At 34.8% G+C, this 20908-nt stretch overlaps 1 protein-coding gene across 21 annotated transcripts in view; it reads right to left on the bottom strand.

The window, feature by feature from the left end:
- The window catches only part of LOC121428589 (voltage-dependent calcium channel type A subunit alpha-1-like), a 203248-nt gene that overhangs the window by 48635 nt on the left and 133705 nt on the right, over window positions 1-20908 (bottom strand). For 17 of the 21 annotated variants that reach the window (XM_041625320.1, XM_041625326.1, XM_041625321.1 and 14 more), the window contains 11 exons: window positions 20101-20217; window positions 19192-19257; window positions 17559-17650; window positions 12566-12734; window positions 10270-10397; window positions 9378-9474; window positions 7993-8098; window positions 7305-7409; window positions 6811-6920; window positions 5879-5893; window positions 2725-2820 (listed from right to left, as the gene is read on the bottom strand). In XM_041625320.1, coding sequence (XP_041481254.1) covers window positions 2725-2820; window positions 5879-5893; window positions 6811-6920; window positions 7305-7409; window positions 7993-8098; window positions 9378-9474; window positions 10270-10397; window positions 12566-12734; window positions 17559-17650; window positions 19192-19257; window positions 20101-20217 — 1101 coding nt within the window. Of the gene's footprint in view, window positions 1-2724; window positions 2821-5878; window positions 5894-6810; window positions 6921-7304; window positions 7410-7992; window positions 8099-9377; window positions 9475-10269; window positions 10398-12565; window positions 12735-16409; window positions 16502-17558; window positions 17651-19191; window positions 19258-20100; window positions 20218-20908 lie in introns of all 21 variants that reach the window. The other 4 variants (XM_041625332.1, XM_041625334.1, XM_041625319.1 and 1 more) reach the window with 3 other exon arrangements.

Genomic DNA, 20908 nt, shown 5'->3' with positions numbered 1-20908 from the left:
ATAGAATAACAATATTTGGAAATATTTGACAGGCAGATTTTTTTAGTAAGAATTTGGATAGATTATTTTTATTACTTTGATAGCTAATTAGAAAATATATATTTTTGTAAAATTTGTCAACACAAGCAACTATCCCATCTACCATCACAAGTTTGTTGAAAAGTTTTCCCTTCTGCCAACATTGAGGGCAGTCTCACACATATACCTCGTGGAACGTGGGCATGGGCTCAGACTCGTCGTCTGCATCTTCGGACGCTCCGACCGCCAAGCGAGATTTACGCAACCGCTCGGCTTCTTTGCGAGCTTCAAATTTCCTGATGTACTCTCGCCTCATCTCGTCCCGTTGCTGCTCAAAATAAGATGTGAAATCAGAACCATACATTTATAAGAAATACACGTAGACAATGGATATTTGATTATAACCACAAATACAAACACACAGAATACAAGAGGTAAAAAATCTGTCAAATTTAGTCTGGATGTGTAAGAAAAAGAAATAAATGTAAGACAACTATACAATGTAACCATGGAAGAGAAAATACAATTATTGAGACAAGGTTCATTAATCAAGACATACAATAAAACCAAGACTGAAAGAGAGAAAAGTGCAAGTTCAATACAGATATACAGAAATTTCCTGTGGAGAAAATGAAGTTGTTTTTCATACTAAATCAAGTCGATATCAAAGGGCAAATAAAAAGAACATTAATAGGCTGAACAACAAATGAATAACAGATTAGATGTAAAACACATTAAGCAAGTTAAAGGGTACAGGATCAATGTCAAATCAATGTAAATTTGTTATGATGAATTTTGATGAGTGAAAGTGCACATGTAGGAGTGTTACCTTGCACCAAAGCCCCTGCATAAATATATATATACCACAAGCACCATAAATAAATGAAAATACACAACCTTTGAAAGTATCAAATATACATATATTGCAAAGTAAACATGTTAGGAGTCAATTTAGTTGCACCAATTCAGAAGCTTATAACTGATATTAAAAGCTTGATGAAAAATGGTTCTAGCCTTGACTTGTGGGCTTTAATGGAACTTTTTGTTTGTATATTCTCACAGCAATTTACCAACATTGAGATTTACTGCTTGTTTGAGTAGAAGAGACTTTTTGTTTTTGGAGAGGGTTAGTTTCTGCCTGCTTTCTAAACCTTTGTATTCAACTGTTCATCACTGTAGACACATAAGGTGTGGTAAATGACTGTAACCTTTTCATTTACCACATCTGATTAAACACACCTTTTGTTTGAACTATTCTACTAACAATTTATAAACAGCAGGAATGTCTTGTGCAGACTCTTTATGTTTGTTGAAACTCCACAGCGAAGCATTTATACCCGATGGCCGATTATCCCATGTGGCATCTCACTTTGATGACATGTAGCTCCATTATGTGAAGTGCTCCACTGATACGTATACCTTGCATCCCACACCAGCAAGCAGAAAGTTGTTCACTGAAGGCAGGTAGAGAACCCTTCACCACATACATGCTCTGAATCACATGAGCTCCATTACCACATAAGTTTTTCAGCATCTGACCTTATACATTTGCACATACCACTATTATGCTCTTATAGCACATACATTGAGAATTTAATTCTCCATTTCAATATGGATGTTATATAACCTTAAAATCCCACGGACAGAATACAAATAGCATACAGGCATGAGTGCAATGGTGCGAGATTTCGCATAAGGAAAAAACAAAGATGCTCTATTCAACAAGGCGTAGCTGATTTGAGTAGCGCATCTATTTCTTTCACCAAATGTGAAATGTCGCACTATGCATGTATGAGATTATTCACTATTCGCGCTGTACAACACCTTGGAAGTTAGCCAAACTACAAACAATCAAATTTTTCCTATGTTAATCTATGAAAATAAGAAAGAATTATTGAAAGCCAAAAGCAAAATCCCTCAAACGCACCTCTGATCAGCATTAGCAATGTGCATAGCCCGAAGCGTATTGCACCCAATTTTCTAAGTGTCATACATTGAATCATAATTTGTAGTGACGTCACACGGATGGTCATGTGAAACGCTACAAATGTTTGACATTCAGCATCCCATTTGCTTGTGTACAAGTCCAGAAGGCATTGTACAATAAGTACATAAAACATTTCATGTTCCACCACCATAAAGTTTGAAATATCCATTGCATTTTTATGATTTTCATATTTACCAATGGTACAGAGTGTCAAACACGAAAGACCATACACACACAAAGAGTTCCACATTCCCATACCCATACTGCATAAGCACCCATCACCAATCACAATACACTAAACAAGAACATACAGTAAGACGAGAATGTACAATGAGACATGACACAAGATATTACAGAAAAACACATTACCAAACGACCAGACATACCAACATATACAAGACAGCTCATGGTTTATATTGAGTGTGTATGAGTATACTGATTGTGAATAAATGTTACGGTTGGTGTTTTAATTTTATACGAATCCCATGAATTCTCACATAAGATATTACACATAAGTTTTTGTCCAAAGGTGAAATTTTAGACATCGGAAAAGCATAAACGATATATCTTCCTTGGTCTAATCACATTAAAGAATATATCAACATTTCAAATGTGCCTGAAACAGTCCCATATCCAACTCTCAATCCCTCTCCCACCATCTGGCCAAGAATATTAACTCAAACTGAAAAGCAAACAAAAATAAAAAGATAGTGGCCTACTCGACGAAACTCGTCGGAAAAGGTGTTCTGGTAGCGCTCGTCGTTGATGTCGAAGTCTGGGTATTTCTTGTAGAGATACTTGAAGTAGACCAATTCCTAATATAGATATGATGAAAGGTATACATGCATAGAATGGGGTTCCACAAGTAATACACACACGCAGACACATCAGCTGGTGCAAGCAAACTAACACACACATCATTTCTATAACAGCATTACGGTGCAGCAGCTCACAAGTGCAGAAAACCACAAATTGTTGTTTGATTTATGATTGATTGTGAAAAGTGAACAAACCTGGGTGATACAGGAATAACCAAAGTAATGGGCAACGGACTTAGAATAGATAGAGTACTAGCTTGTATTTACTAGAAGTGTGTACTAAAAGTATTTTGTAATGGGTGCCGATCGATAGAGGATTTCCATTTTGTGAATATCAATGAAATACAATAAGGAGAAAAAAATATGAGGAATATAGACTTAGACCTCACTCGCTCAATGGTGACAAAGCAAGATTAATATCATAAGTGTAGTACAGAGTAACGATAATGAAGGATAAATGTGGATGAAATTCAATACATGAATATCCATAGTGAACTAGGGGTAAGGTGGATTGAATTCTAACATAAAATCATTAATTAGAAAGAATATACATTATCCTTTCCAAAAGCAATTTCTTTTCCAGCTGGTACATATAAGTAAATTAAACGATTGCCTAACAATTGAGATAACATGGGGATTTCTGATCTTGAATGGGTCTTTATATATTGAACAAAACAAATTTGTTGGAAATTTCAGAAACCATAATATCCTACTGGGGTTAATTGGTGGCAATGCTATATTTTTTGTAAATGTGTACAACTTGTGACTCTGCTACAACGAGCTGGAGATATAAAAGCACAGCAACATTTCACACCATGCCTAAACTCTGCTCCTATTGCTAAGGAAAGGCTAAAAAGTGGGAAAATAATAAAATCATAAAATAGAATCATGAACAAAAGGAATTAAAAAAAAACTATACTGGATAGAAGAGTAACTGGACATAAGATTCACACTTATGTATAAGAGCAAAAGAGTCATGATTATTTAAAATCTGAATTGTTTGTGGTGCTAATATCTCCAATAAATGCAGAGTTAGGTACTGATAAAAATAAAAGAAACTTTGAAGTGAAAAGCAGATGGAAAATCTGTCTCAATAACTTAATAGATCTAGAACAAGTATGATTTTTTATTGCTGTAAACTCTTCAAAGAAGATTTTTATTCAATTACAATTTATACCATATGACAAGTTAAATCAATTGGTACCAATTAAATACCAAATCATCTGTCAATATCAATGTCTTATATTCTTAAATGTAGGTATGCAAAGATATATCTTTTTTCGGTGATTATTTGGATGAAGGGGGGGTGGTGATATTAGCCACATAATTTCGTCGGTGGTCATCCGAACCGTCGTATCACGCATACGATGGTGCAAACCCATTTCAGAGAAAATCGACTTCAGAGTTTACTATAATTTTCACACTTAGTTCCCCAGCCTTACAACATATTCATTGCTAGAAAAATACATGGTTGGAAAGACCAAAACAACTGCTTGACATTGGCATCCTTATTTTAACACAAAACCAAAGATCAGAGAAAATATCGCAAAAGAGCTCCATGATTGTAATTTTGGTTTGAGCGGTCTAGATTTTCCCTGTACAAAAACGCCATAGGGAATACAACAACCCTGACCGCGATTTCAATGCGTGGGGTCAGTCAAAATGTTGTATCGCTTTTTACGTGCAAAGTCAATGCAGTGTCGATGGCCACGTATGAGTTTGACTGACTGCGTGCATTGAAATCGCGGTCAGTCAAAACGTTGTATCGCTCTGCTAGTACACGTTTCCAATTGGTTTTGTGCATCTTATTAAAAAATTGTATGTCATTGCGGTGAAAATCCCCTAATATCTCAGAACTAAAATAAATTTGCTGCCTAGAATTTATTCATGAATAGAATAAGACTTGTAATCTAATTTTCTGCAAAACTCAAAATTGATTTTTTGACAAAATTGACTAATATGACGGTTCGGATGAACGCCGACGAATTATCCGACAGAAGAAACGTCTTCCCCTCATTCTTCTTGTTGTTGGTGTTGTTCTTCTTCCTCTAATTCTTGTTGTTCTTGTTTGTCTTCTTTATTATGTTTTTAATATTATTTAATATTTTTAACCAATTTAATAATTTCATCTCATAACCACTACTATTATTGTAACTGTTATTATTGTGATCATCATTTTCAATTTTATCATAATTATTAATATATCTATTATAATTCATTTAGGAAACAAAAATTAGCTTTGACAATTAAAAATTTTGCTACATGTAGATTATCTTAGAATGACAGTGGTTAGAAAGAAATACTGCAAAATCTATGAAAATTCTAATTGCAATGAAAGCACGTCCAACGATTAGTATTAGAAAATATAAACGACTGCTAAAAGAAATAAACACATCAGAAATATGAAGGGATTTGAAACCATGCATGAAGATAGGCTTCCGATCTAGCAAAACAAAAACAAAATAGCATGTTTGATTTTTTTAATCCATTTTCCATGCATGTTCTTGTTCATTTTGTAATGATTTATTTTCAGGTTCTGCCAAAAAGGGGGCATTTTAGTCAACGATGATACGATTTTGAAACAAATTCATTCTCTAGAATTCCTAAAAACAAAAAACCCTCTGTACTTTTGATCAAAATTGTTATCAAAGCAGCAAAGACAGATATTTTGTGACCGGACCGAACATTTTATGAATGTCCTGGTAATCTCTATCAAAATGAAATATGATGGAACAGGAATAGACATTCCACCATTTTAATATAAATTTGGGGGAATTCTTATCGTTTTATCAAGCTCAGATAAAATATGGCAAAAAAGGAGAAAAAGTTAAAACCTGTTATTGCTAAATGCTAGTAGTATATGACACACCACACAGATAACTGTTACAGGCAGTCTCTGGCTGCCCTCAAAAGGATTGATAGTTTAAGTTAAAAAAAAAATGAAACATTAAAAAGACACTAGTGGAGTAAGCCAGGCAACAAAGTGAGAAACTTGTTAGGGAAAGCTTTTGAGAAAAACTGGGTAGATTGCTCCAAAGGCAGAAAAAGACATTACTATAACTTCACGCATCTGTGTTACCCCAGAGGTGAAAAAATAGGTCCAAGGGGGAGACAAGCAAATATGGAAGAGAGAAAAAATAAAAAAAATAAAATGAAATTAAAACCTTTCAAAAGGCAGAATGAATCCTCATTTTAAATTACTGAAAAATAACATTTAAAAGAAAATTAATATGCTGGGATGTATCGTTTGGACATAAACTGACCAGAGATTGGTATAAGAGTTAACCATGTGGAATGCCATTGTATATTTTCATGCCCAATTGAAGCCAATTCTCTTGTAGGCATTGACAGTACATGTAACTTATAATTAAATATATATATATGTAAAGCATTTTGATAAATATGGGAACAAGGGATGCATGGAAATGGATGAAAAGATTGTTTGTAAACAGTGACATAGTAAAAATTATAACTGGCAGTAAAGATGAGAGGTGGACTCCTACAGACATGCATGCTAATAATGATGTGAAAGGGGGCCATTCTTGTATGAAAGGGGAACTGATGGGACAGCTCTGTGGTGAAAGAGGGTAGAGGATGGGGAACCCATCATCAGCTTGTTTAGATGGGACGACAGACACCTCATGAAAGACTGGATCAGATACAGGAGGAGGGGAATGTGAATGAATGGATGAATGAATAAAGCAAATAAGGTAAACGTGCACAACAAGGGACATGATCAGGCAATGGTCTAGCACTATAAAACCATTTTGTGGAATCGTCAACATGGGTAGGACGAATGATGAAGGAGACAATTATTATATATACGATTTCAGTGCAGTGAGTTCCCCAGGGTGACCTCGTATCTCCACTCCTGTTCCTCCATCCGTGGGAATGCATGGTAAAGGAAGCAAGTCATGTCATGGAATGATGTTTAAACAGGTTTTATGACAGTGAGGAAGGTATGATGAGTAGAAGGTGAGGACTTACCGTTCTTGCATGTCCATCTCTTTGTATCTTGGCCTTGTATTCTCTCCAAGTCTCATAGATCAGTAATGCTGCATAGATCTTCCCCACTGTTAGCTTCTCCCCAATCAATTCTACATGCAGAAAATGCAATGAAGAGTTTGAAACAATAGGGTTAATAATTAAAATGAAGAATACACTAAGGACCAAGAATTCCCCAAAAAGAAAATAAAAAAAATCATTTACCTTTTTTACCTATATTTGAATGACTGGTAGTATTTTTTTTCACAGAAATATATCTAGTTCTACACACATGTTTCATGAATAGGGCCTGTTTTCATGGATGGAACAAGGAGCACAGCATTTTATCATTTTTCTAATTTCTATAGATTTCTATAGAGTGATCACTCGGTCTTGTTTCATCCATGGATGTAACAAGATGACTTCCACCAATATTCTTAACCAAACCTTTTCTCTTTTCGTTAATTCAACACCCTACATGTATCTGAAGAACTTACCGCTGTCTGGAGGTACAAGAAGGTCCAGCTTGTCAGCGGAGAGGTGAGGCCAGAAACACTTGACTGCCTCCCTCAACTCAGCGTCATGACGATCTCGATCAGCCACTGCATTGGAATATATCAATGAAAATATAAATTACAATTACATCATTACCAAAATAATAGCGATAATATACAATAAATAACAATTAACACTCCCTGCTTAACACTGTTTTTTTTTCATTCATAAATTGACTTACAATACTGTCATGAATGTATTCACATCTCATCAATCCTGAACCGAGTGATGAATACATTTTTTTTCTCATTTTCTTGAAACAAATGCATCGACCTTACAGGATGGTAATATTCAAAACCTCACTGTAATGTAGAAAAAAAAACATTCAAAGAAGAAATGTTTTATCTCGACCTATTTCATTAAAAAAATGACTTGTAGCACTGAAAAATCAATTAATACTTCAACTAGATGCTGTTTTCCTTATGTCTGACAAGATCATGAACAATCTTCCCCCCAAAAAGATAATGGTTTTGTATATGTATTCATAAAAAATAATACTAATTTCTACACATGAACCAAACAGAATTGTGCCACATTCACAAGAATTGTTTTTTTTATATATTCTATTTTGAGATTAATTGATTAGTGTCTACTTTCTTTTTAAAATAAAAAAGTTCTGATCATTCTTACCTTTTCCAATCTTGATATCTAAGGCTGTTCTAATCAGAGCCATTAACGTTGATGTAAATTGTACCATTTTATTCTCATCTACAGGCATATTCATCCGGATTAACCTCTGTAATAAGAAAGATGAAAAAAAATGCTTACAACTTATCTTGCAATGGTCTTCAACTATTATGTATATATATATATATATATATATATATATATATATATATATATATATACTGTATATATTTTTCATATATTCAATAACACTAATTTTGATTTCATTTTTTAAAGTCATTTTCATTTTGCCTCATAAAATAATTTGAGTGCACCACAACATTTCATATGAATTAAGCAAGGGATAAATATTTTCTAGGATGGTCCCACTTACTGGCTCGAATTCACAAAGGTGCTTTTGAAAAGCATTAGTTAAACCCATGTTTTATGCAGATTTCCTGTATAAAATATGCTTATTTACTGCATACATTTAAAAATGTCCAATGCTGATACACGCTTTTGTCACAGTGCAACCAATTTATGCCTGTTGTCAAGGTTAAGTACGCTATTTTATTCATGAGTCCACTGTTTTGAACAGTGGACTCATAATATAATAGCGCGGATAACCATGGCGTCAATTTGGCGCACTGTGACAAAAGCATGCATCAGCATTGGACATTTTTTAGCATACATGGTAAGCTAATCATACTTCACACACAAAATCTGCATAAACCATGGGTTCAATGGATGGTTTTCAAAACTGTGAAAGTAGGCCTTTTGGGCTGGACATAGATGTTTTATGGAATTATTCTGTAGATAAGAATGACTGATCACTATTCTTATCTACACTTGGGAATTAATCATTTGGATAAACATTTATTTAATCTTCACAATTCCTATTGCTTGGCATGCTGTTTATCAGCAGCTAATAAATATATTATTATTGTTATTATTATTGAAATAAGGAAGAAATGCAAAGATAAATATGCCAAAAGGACACTGTATAAATGCAAAATGAGAGTGTACTTAGGTAACGTCTGATCACGGCGGCAGGCGAAAGTAAAAGAGGGAATGGATGCCAATTTGCGCGATGATCTTGGGATAGTGCGTGCATAGGGAGATGCAGCACGCAGGAAAATTGTGTACTTCTATCCGGCGTGCAAGTTAATCGTAATGAACTAGCAAATCAAATGAATATATCCCAGTTATTGACAGTAAATATATTATCATTATTATTTAGGAAAAAGTTCTTAAAACGAGGGTGGAAATGTAAGCATGGAATGACCATCAACATGGGTGCGGCAAGTATTGTGAAATGCTCAAATAATGTCAGAATTGCCTCTAACAGACAAGTTATGAGAAGTGAACATACATGTACTATATACTCTTTCATATCAAAATCTACTTACCTTATAAGCAATTCTATAAGGGCAGTTTCTACCAAAACCCACCGGAGGTTCAATGTTCTTCAACATGTCATACATATCTTTGTACAAGACTTTCCCACTGGATAAAGAAAAAGAGGGAAAATAACATTTAACTAGGGACTGGTTATCAACCAACACTATGGCTTGTACAAAGTCTAATTCAGCTTAGGCCTTGATTAACTCTGTGTTAAAATTATACAAGGCCCAAAATTTCATTTACATTGTATGTTTTCCAGCTTTACTTGGCTTTTTCCTCATGTTGTAATGATGAAGAAAACGAGTTCAGTCCTTATTCCCAGTCAGTTGTGAATGATTGAGTGTCAAATGTGCTGTCAAGTTGATCTTGCACTGTTAGAAATACCTGTCAATTGGCTATCCATAGTTAAACTACAACTTTAGACCAGATGTTAGATGTAACCTGAGTTCATAATCTGGGCTAATGACTTTAAAACAGATATGCATGTATTAGAACATGTACTTTAATTTGGCAATTCACTTGTTTTTAATTGTATCCATAGATTGTAATTACACATCTATCTCCATTAATTGTTCTACTTAGTTTTCACTAAGTAGAACTTGTTATCAATGAAATTCTTAAACTATACAATTAAAAAATTATACACTTGGTTAAATTAAATATCATATAATTACATGTATATCAACAGTGTGAAGTTATATTTATTCATGGGGATTGAACTGTGGACCTTGTTGTTCATAGTCTGGGAACTTATGCACTCGTTCACAACACCTCTACTTCTACATGCTCTATTCTTAATTCCTTTGTCTTTTATTTTTTTATCTCAGCCAGCATAATCTAACTTGATCAAAGATGGCCCAAATATGGCCTTGGTAACAAAGAGAAACATGATCTTACCTTCCTGTTGGGTCAAAGTTACCCCAGATCCTGACATACTCATCTAAATGATGAGCTCCTAAGATAGATGCATCTCTCGTCAGGTAATCAAAGTTATCCATGATGACAGCAACAAACAAATTTAACATCTATAGGAGAACAAGAAGCAAAACACACTCCATGAAATCGATTCCAGAACCATGACAATTGAGTTAAGAGCTTAAAATATTACCCCAGAAACACTTTGGCCCGAATTCACAAAGTTGGTTTTGAAAACCCACGGTTGAATCCATGATTCATGCAGATTTCCAGTATAAATAACGCTTATCTTAGCGCGTATCTGGAGCGTGTACAAAAAAATGTCCAATGCTGATGCGCGCTTTTGTCACATTGCGCCAAATTGACACCTGTTACCACGGTTAGATACGCTATTTTATTCACGAGTCCACTGTTTGAAGAGTGGACTCATTATTCAAAACAGTGGACTCATAAATAAAATAGCGTGGATACCCACGGCAATAGGCGTCAATTTGGCGCACTGTAACAAAAGCGCGCATCAGCAGTGGACATTTTTTAATATACGCAGTAAATAAGCGTAATTTACACTAAAAATCTGTATAATCCATGGATTCAATCATGGGTTTTCAAAACCACCTTTGTGAATTCGGGCCTTAATGTCATGAAAATTGAACCCTTATGATCCCCACCTGAAATGTGACATTGAACTTGATTCTTATCTATCAGCTGTTTGAAACCATAATAAAAGTACAACACTGACGCTCTCTTTAAAACAGTTAAATCAGCAGCAATTTGCAAGTACCGTAAGTAACGGTGTATTAACCGCACCCGTGTATTAACCGCACCCCCAACTTTGGACTAAAAAAAAAAAAAAATACTTCTCACATTTACATGCATATTTGAGGTACGAAGAAACAAAAACTAAGTTTAAGATTTCAAAGTTAAGTATCCAAAGAGATTACGGTATGCGGAAATCTGCTGTTCTTGATCAATTCATCTACAAATGTTAGAAAGAAAGAACGGTCCCGCCAATATTGGCCACTTACACACTCACTCACAGTCACAGTGTACACACACACAGAACTGCCATTTCATTGCAAACTACATACAGTAGCAGTCATGCCAATACATCTTATCAAATTATGATCTGTGTCTTTCCCAGCGTAGGAGGAAGAAACATTCACATTTCTTGCATCACAACCTCACAATCACTTTCAGAAATTTGATGTTTTAGCATGAATTTTGGATACGGGATTACAGGAAAGTTCAAGAAACAAAGAAATTGACATTTTTTTCCAGTTGTTTTTTACGGCTTCGTGCCGTCTCTCTCGTGCGTGGTTTACATGGTATCTTATGAAGAGCAAACAGGAAGGAAAAAAACGAGCTGGCGCGAAACGGAACTTTTAATAGCGCCAGCTTAAGTCGCACTAACCATATTACAACGCAATCTCTAAGCTCACTCAACTCCCGCTCATTGGTGACAAAATTTTACCGAGTATGCTTGGCGTCCCTTTTAACTTAGCCAGGGAACTTCACTACTTTGAATTGAGAATAAAGTCAAAATTAGTGTCATGAAGGTGGGTGCGTTTGTTTTTGACAATATCTAATTAAGATCGTAATAATTGCTTCCCATTACCCGCGGCTCATACCCCTGTAAACGACACTCGATGTGTTGTGAACTGGCAGACATCGTACATGTACGGGAGGGGTTACGGCGGGCCGGCTCAAACCCGTCACCGTGTATAAACCGCACCCCCGACTTTTGCTTCTATCCCGCCGAGAAAAAGGTGCGGTTAATACACCGTTACTTACGGTACTAGATTCCAAAAATTGGAGGTCAATTGCCCTATTCCTATTATATTTGAGTTCAATAGTAATACTTCTACTTATAATAAACGGCTTTTCTATAGCACTTAGTACACTGGAACGTTTCTATGCGCTTTACAGTTTACAGTTATATTATTTTCCCAGTCATCGGAGGATGGCTTGCCACCACACAATGCAAGTACTTTCCCCACTCACTATTAAGGAGCATTCCAACAAGAGTTTTCGATCAAATTGCTCTGGCATACTACATAGTTTGGCATTATCATCCTACTGGGTACCCATTTACCACCTTGGTGGAGAGAGGCAAAATGTGGATTAATGCCTTGCCGAAGGGCACTAGGCTATGCTGGGATTTGAACACCCGACCCTCTCATTACAAGCCAACAGTAAGAACCACTGCACCATGATGCTTTCACGTGATACCCTGCACTGGATGGCGGAGGGTTGATTATTAGGAGGAGCTGGTACTTACAAGGAAAGAGCAGAGAAAGCTGAAGCTCACAAAGTAGACGTATGAGAAGTTTGAGCCGCAGGTATCGTCCGGTTTGATCCCCGTAGGGTTGCTCTTGTCCGGATCAGCGCAAGGTGCTCCTGGTAAACAGCTCATCATGATGGACTGCCATGCTTCACCTGTAGCACATCTGAAGAACCAGAACAATCATAGAAAACTTGTAACTACAGGATTCCTCAGTCTTTACACTGGATCCATACCAAGGGTCCCGTAACGCAGAGGTTAGTGATTAACCGTACGCTTGATTTTCAGGATTAATTGCACTGTACTCAATGTAATCAATTGTAGAAAAATGTGTCTATGATCATTGCTGAACTCTGTGCTACGGGCCCCAGTTCTTATTAATGATATGTATGACATGTTTCAGAGCAGTTATGTAAATGTAGATACTGTACTGGCCAATCTCTTACCTATAAAGCTACCTATCCAGATTGAACTGTTGACTGTAAATCCATAGTTCTTTAACAAGATGCACCCAGATCTCATTTAACTGACATTGTACCAGCCCATCCCATTCTTATCTAGTTACCTGTCAAGGTTGAACTGTTGACTGGATTTCTGTCAACCCATAGATTTTGTACAAGACCTACCCAGTTCTGATAAGCAAATGATGGTGGTAATTTTTTACCTGACTGCTATTAAGAAAGCATTAATGCTGGTAGGCAAGCAACCAGAGGACCAAAGGCTTAAAAGTCCTCTCAAAGGGACCAATGGTTTCATTTACTGACCCTGAGAATCTCTTAATCTCAGTGGCATTTGTTTATTGTCCACCCAGTTCTCATAAGCAACCCACTAACTACCCACTATGAAATACTGGTAAACCATATTGACACCAGACATAGCACATCCAGTTTCTGTAAGCAAAGATTATCCATGATAAGATTCTTTAAATTAATTCCAACAAACGTTGTACCAAATCTAACAAGTTCCAATTTGGTCAATCACGGATGTATCAATATCTCATTGATTAGAGAATAGACTAGGATTTTTTTAAAACCCCGATTTTAAACAAGGCAATTCAGCCTCCCCCCGTGTATATGTGGAGTATTAATTACGCAATCTAGTGTGAAAGGAATTATCTATGAAGTTATGAAAAGTTGTTTGGGTTGCAAATCTCTCAATTTAACATAATATAGTACAATCTACTAAATGAATGAGAAGTGACTGATAATTTTGACGAATTAATCTCGACTACACTGTAGACGTATTTCTAGATATTTTCCTTTTTAAGGCGAACACAAGTAACATGACATTCATACATATAGTTGTATGAAAATACTGCAGTAATCAAAACATATATATATATAAATCATCAGTCTGTATCCCCACATGATAATGTTGAATGATTAACACTGCATTCGACATTGAAATGCTGAATATTAGTAAAACATAGGGGTACGCATATTGTTAATTCCCTGGTTATAGAATGTTTAGAGCTGGAATCTGTCAATATATCAGGTCTACATAAGCACTAACTATGATACATGGGAATGGATAGCACCAAAAATTAGACAAAGACATATAACCAAGATACATGCACTTCAGGGCACTCAACAGATCAGTTTGGAATTTCATGCTTCCAAGCAAATGAATGGAAAACAAAGGAATGATATAAATAATTGAATAACACTACAAAAAACACACAGAAACTCAAGCAGGAACATTCAGAAAATGTGAAAGATAGTATGTTTATGAGTTGGCAACGTATGCAACTATAGGAGTGGATGCTATTGATCTAGCCAGGTTGAAAGCAATGGAAACAGAAAAGGGAAAGTAGAGAGCTAGACAGAGAAAGAATGAGAGAGGGGGAGCAAGAGCAAAAGCATCTAGAGATGAATACAAAAAAAGATAAAGAGAGAGAGAGGAGAATGGGGGGGGGGGGGTAGCAATGATCAGGGAGTACAGGCAAGAAAGATAGAGAAAACAAATATTTATGTACATGTATGGAGAAAAGCTGATTGTATGATTAAATGAAAAGTTCACCCTGATGGTAAATTGGTTTTCATTAAAAAAAAAAAAACAGAAAAAATTATTTAATTTTGAAGATTGCATTGTTCCGGTGAAACAGTTCTAGGCATGTCTTTTTGAATATTCATAAGGTGGGCTGATGATGTCATATCCCTACTTGCTCTATTGTATTTTATTATATGAAATTAGGTTTATTCAACATTTTCTACCAAGAACTAAAACAATTGGATTGACAATTCATTAAGATCATTACTTATTTCTTGCTGCAACTCATTTTATCATAATGTATGAAAAAATGAAACATTTATGATTTCATGTAATAACATGAAAAATGAAAGTGGGGATGTGACATCATCAGCCCACCTTATGAATATTCATGACAAATAACTGTTTTCACAAAATATTGATAAACTTTAAAATTGAATATTTTCCTTATTGTTTATCCCATGTTGATGAAATTTTCAGTATTTTGCTCTGTGATTTTTACTCTATTTATTTAGCTATAAATACTTTCAGCCCAGCCCATCACTTTTGATGTCTTGCTTCATTGTTTATGTGTGTTTTTAAGTTATTTTGTTTGTTTTTTGAAATGTTTTTGCTATATCCCTGTTGTTATTATTGCATTTTCTATATCACCTTTTCGTTTAATAATGGGTCGGCCTAATCATAAGGATTTTTTTTTTCCTTTTTGGCTGCTACCCCTCAGTATGATTCTGAACCATATTGCAATTTTTAGACTTTTACACTGATATGTAATACATGTTACTTTGTATTATATTTCTTTTTTATGTAAAGGATTTACTGAGAGAATAAAACAATTTGAATTTAAAACAACTTATTGTTAGGGTAAACATCCCCTTTAATAAAGAAAGACAAACACATGGAAAAAATAATTTTCAAGAAACACAATTAGTAAATAGAAAGACTGTGTTAGATGTTATAGTTGGAAAGATTATTAAACAAATAGGATCTACCACCCTGAAAATACTTGGCTATCATATCTAGTCAGTCAAAAAGAGTTATATATCACTTAATATGAGAGAACTACAGTGTAATCAAAACTAACATCCCAATATTAAATGGGCATGTATATGTTTAATTGAATAGAAAAAAAAGTAAAAATATTGTTCAATTATTAACATAGATGTAAGTTTAAAATGAAATTTGATACAAAACACCTAACTCCTCTTCATTCATTTGGTATTAGTCTAAATTAATAAGATGTGTAGCTCAGAGCTTATGAACATGAATGCACAAACATTAAAATGAAAAAAAAAAACATTGTGCAGACACAAAATCAATAATATGAGTTAGATGCAATGCTTACCATAGTGAATACAAGAGCACTGAATTAGAAAGCCCCCTTAAAAAAGTTCCAATAATCTAATAAATTTATCACAGCTCTTTAATTAATATTTAGTTATACAATGATAAAGACTTCTTTATTGGTGTGATAACATACTAAAAAAAATAGAGGAAGACTTGAAATGCAGATGGAATTGAGAAAAGTTTAAACTTTAAGCCTTACATTTTAATCAGAATTCAAAGAAATGCACTTAATCCTGAAATTTAGTTCATTTCTGGAAGAGAATTCATAACAGGGATTCAAGCTTATTTTAATAATGTGAGATCAAGAGCCAGTGATTTTTCTTGCTTCAAAAATTGGAAATAGACACAACTCCAAAATAGTACAGAAAATGAATCTTAGACAAAAAGCAGAATGCAGGGAAATGCATTCCAGTTTGGGAGTAAAATTCATGAACAAAATTTTACCCAAAAAGATCACACGACTAATAATGACAGCACAAACACAGCAAGCGAACTTAGCACATTTTACCTGAATAATAACAATAGGGCATAGAAGAAGACGTGGAAATTGTTGTATTGAGTTATAGAGGAATCGGGGCTAATGCCAATTGTGCCGAAGATCTAATTAAAGCCCGGGAAATGAATGCATGGATGCAAGGGTCAAAGGAAAAAAAAGAAAAACAAAAACCAAACCCAAATGATTTAAATGATAATAAGATGATGATGCATGCAAGAAAATTGGGGTTGATCTTGGACAAAGATTTCAAATAAAAACGGGTATTATGACATCTGTACCATGACTCGTAATATTTAAGTACCTTGTCGAAAGCAAACGACTCATCTTTCGCGTGGGAATCCTGCAAGCGGCCTTTCATTACCCAATTCTCACACTTCATCATTAGACAAAGCATCGAGGAATGCAACAAAGCCGCTATGAAATGACACATAGTGCCTTTGTAGCAAGATTCCAAGCGAAAAGACGCGGCACACAGACTTTGGACAAGGTACCTTATCTCACTGTGTTCAGTTTGTTCCAGAGGACAGCAAAAAAAAAGAGTGTAAAATGCAGGGAAATAAGATGGGACCACATGCAAATTCAAACACAGTTCAGTCTGTACAAGTCATAGAACAGATGGCACTTAGACCCAGTAAGAATGAAATCATAGACGTCAATTTTTGTTCAATGATAATCTGAGAGATGAATGATATTCCCTTCAAAGTGGGAAATACGGTTACTTTGATGGAGTATTCATGCAACAGGCTATAGATTTGATTTAGTGTTTTTTTTTCTGAACTCATAACCTGTTTTCAATATATTTTAGCAGATTTGATTCCAACCCAATCAGGAATAATGCTGATGGATCCCGGGTATTGGACTCAATATGAGTGCATTAACACTGTGAATGGAAAACAATAATCTTTTGTTAAAAATACAGAGTATCATTCAAAATTAGAAGATCTTTCAGTTTATCATTGAAGTTGGGCAAATAGGGGCACTCATTCATGCCATGCTGATACTAAGCAGATATTTCATTTTGGTGAAAATGGGTTAAGAAATGATTTCAATGAAAAAAAAAATGACGGTATGCTGGAACGAAGGTCATGCTCAGCAAAAGGGAAATCCCCACCACCACCACGATGACATCATTATTAGGGGGACATCCCCCGGCACTCCTACCTGAACAGCAACAGTAACGAATTGAAGAATTGGCCAAAGTTGTTGTGGCGATTAATTTGCTCCCCGTCTATTGGTGCTATGTTACCAAATATCTGTTGATGGATCAATGTCTCAATTATTAGATTAAGATTTATTTATTTTCTACAATCTGATAAAAATACAGGAACAATAGCATAAAAACCACATTCAAAAATACATTCAAACGTGAATACAAAAGGGTACATTATAAATAGAGTAAATAACAGAAAATGGTGGGATTAGCAATAGGCCTCAAAACCTTTCAAAGTCAATCCCTATAACACAAAAGATCTACCAAAACGAAAACCAAGGGGAGGGGGAAGAATGGATAAGGCAAATTAATATGAGTTCAGAAGAAGAATTCTGAATGTTCGTTTAAAAGTTGAACGACTTTGGCAAGATTTCAGCCTACTAGGAAGGCTATTCCATATACTCGGTCTTGAAAATGCAAGTGTCCATCATTGCAAAATGATCAAATTACATACAAAAAGATTGGAATATACATCATAAAATCCATGTAGATTCATACCGTATGAAAATAAAGCACAATAATACATACACCACCTGTATATCCCATTTCACCTTCAAGTGTTCTTAGTATTATATTCTTTCTCATAAAAAAAAGATGAAAGGGACTGAGGCTTTTACGGTTATTAATAAATTCATTGTAAAGGTAAAAATGAAAACCAACAATCTCTATTAGCTTATTCAGCTCGGTCAAAATCTGTGTCTATTCATATAACTGCTTTCTGAGCAGACATAATTATCATTTATTACCTATAGAAGTTACAATGTACTTGCAATGGAAAAGTTTATATTCAAAAGAATGTGATACTGAATCTTACATTCGACTTTAGAATGGTATACTATAATTTCAGTGTAATAATAGAAGCTAAATTATAATGAAAAAAGGGAAATAGGGTATTCAATGGACTGAATACCCTATCTAATCTAAATTTATTATATATTATAAATTATTATATATTATATAAAATTTTATTGTGTTAAAGTTGACATTTGATAAATTTTGATAAATTGTAATATTGTATCTTACATTTTACTAATACATGTATCTTATAAACTACATTGTAGTACAATAGTACATGCTATATTCTATAAACCTACTTTTGTAAAAGTTGATATAGGCTCGTATTCTGAAGTCAGGTTTAACTTAGACCATGGTCTAACTCTGTGCTAAAATTATGGGAAGCCAAACATCTAAAAATTTGTATTAAGTTGTATGTTTCTTATGTTTACTGTGCTCTTTTCTAATACATCAATGGTGAAAACAATCATCTATTTATACTTCCGAGACAATTATGAATGATTTGAGAGCCGAATGTGCTGAAATGTGATATCTCTTCTGTTAGTGATTTATGTAACAATTGGCTATCCATACTTAAACCACAACTTTAAACCCGAGTTCAAGTTAAACCCGACGTCAGAATACTGGCCTTAGATTTTAATACTGCATCATTGTAGTGCAATAGTACATGCTATATTCTATAAACCTACTTTTGTAAAAGTTGATATAGATTTTAATACTGCATCTTATATAAAACTATAACTGGGTAAAATTATTGCTAGTGCCAATAGTAAATGCTATTGCCCTCACCTGCATTCCAATGATTGCATAGATAAAGAACAGCATCCATATCAGCAGACAAACCCATGGTAGGGCCTAGAAGGTAGAAAGAGTTTACAAAAAGGAATCTACATGTAGAAATAACTTTGTATCATTGTAATGAATATCTTTAAAGAATATTAACATCATTATCATCTTAATTGTCATCATCATCATCACCAGAGCTGCCAACCTGAACAAGAACATTTCAGTATTTTCAAGGCTGAAAATCAGTATTTTGGTGAGGAAATTAGTATTTTCACAGGAATACCATAGGACGACACATAAACTGAAACTTAAGAAATCAGTATTTTGCATGAAATCATCAGTATTCTTCTCTATTTTCAGTACTAAATGCGGAAAATCAGTACTACTTGGCAGCTCTGCATCACTAGCAGCATCTTCATAATCATTGTCCTTGTAGTTACCATCATCCCGATCACCATCACCACTACCATCATCATTATTTCCATCCACATCTTCACATTCATCTTCGTTTTTACCATTATCATCACTACCATCATCATCACCAAGGCCCACCAGGATGTAGCTTTGAATTTCAGTGGCCAATGCAAAACTGTACTTTCTAAAGTTATCACTACCATCATTATTCCTGTCATCATCATCATCATCACTGACAACATCATAATCATCACAACCAGTCATCATCATTATCACCATCATCATTACAACCACTGTCATCATTATCCCATCAACATCATCATCTTCATCATCATCATCATCATCAACACTGATGTCGTCTTCCCCATTATCATCACTCTACCACACCATCCCCTTTTGTTTAGGGACCGTTTCATTCCCGTTTTATTATTGATTTACAATTTTTTCATGTGAAAAGACTATAACAGTATAAATTGGAGTCTGATGGGGTCCACGTACCTTGAATGACTGTATGAAGGTCCATAGTAGAATGCGAATTGAGGAACCCTGTCTTAGAAGTTTGATTAACCTGGCTGCCCGAAACAGTCTCAACACGCTCAGGTTGATGAAACCCTCCTGAGAAAACAACACAAAGTAGGAAGGAGAAAGTTGTAGCAAGAGAGAGAGAAAAAAAGAATAATATCATGCAATTACCATGGCAACCAGTCTACACAGCAATAGCCAACGACAACAAACCATCAATATCAATTCCAAGTTCATAGAGGCAAGGCTAAAGAGAAAAATGAGAGAAGGAGTAGCTTGGTTTTGAGAATACTGTGAGCACGCAGAATGAAAGGAAACGTCGATCAGATGCTTGTGATGAAGTAACTTTGGTATACCTAAAGTGCACAGGGTAGCTTCTGAATTTCAAATACTTTTTACTTTTTTGATTAAAGTGAATTATTCATTGCCATATCTTTAAATCTTTGCCTACAACCCATTTAGAGTTCCATCGAAATGATCGCTTGGAAATTGACCCCCCCCTTATAAAATAAAAGTAAAAAGATTCCCCAATAAATGTCTTCATAATTTTTTTGGGTTGGACTCTCATAATTTTGTTTTCATTTTTTTGTAGCATGTTTCATTTCTAAGGATCTATCCTTTTGGCTCTAATATAATTATTATGCTTGCAAAGCGATGCATCCACCCACCCATATATTGATTATTACATACTACTGGTAAGTTGATCATGCTTTATAATGATATTCAAAAATGATTCCATCCCATCCATATCTACCAATCAATGTCGTTATCAGAACCTGATAGA

The sequence above is a fragment of the Lytechinus variegatus genome, chromosome 15 (genome assembly GCF_018143015.1).
Source record: "Lytechinus variegatus isolate NC3 chromosome 15, Lvar_3.0, whole genome shotgun sequence".
Classification (NCBI taxonomy): domain Eukaryota; kingdom Metazoa; phylum Echinodermata; class Echinoidea; order Temnopleuroida; family Toxopneustidae; genus Lytechinus; species Lytechinus variegatus.
Note: the sequence above shows the minus strand (reverse complement) of the source record. Positions and strands in the feature narration are given on the sequence as shown.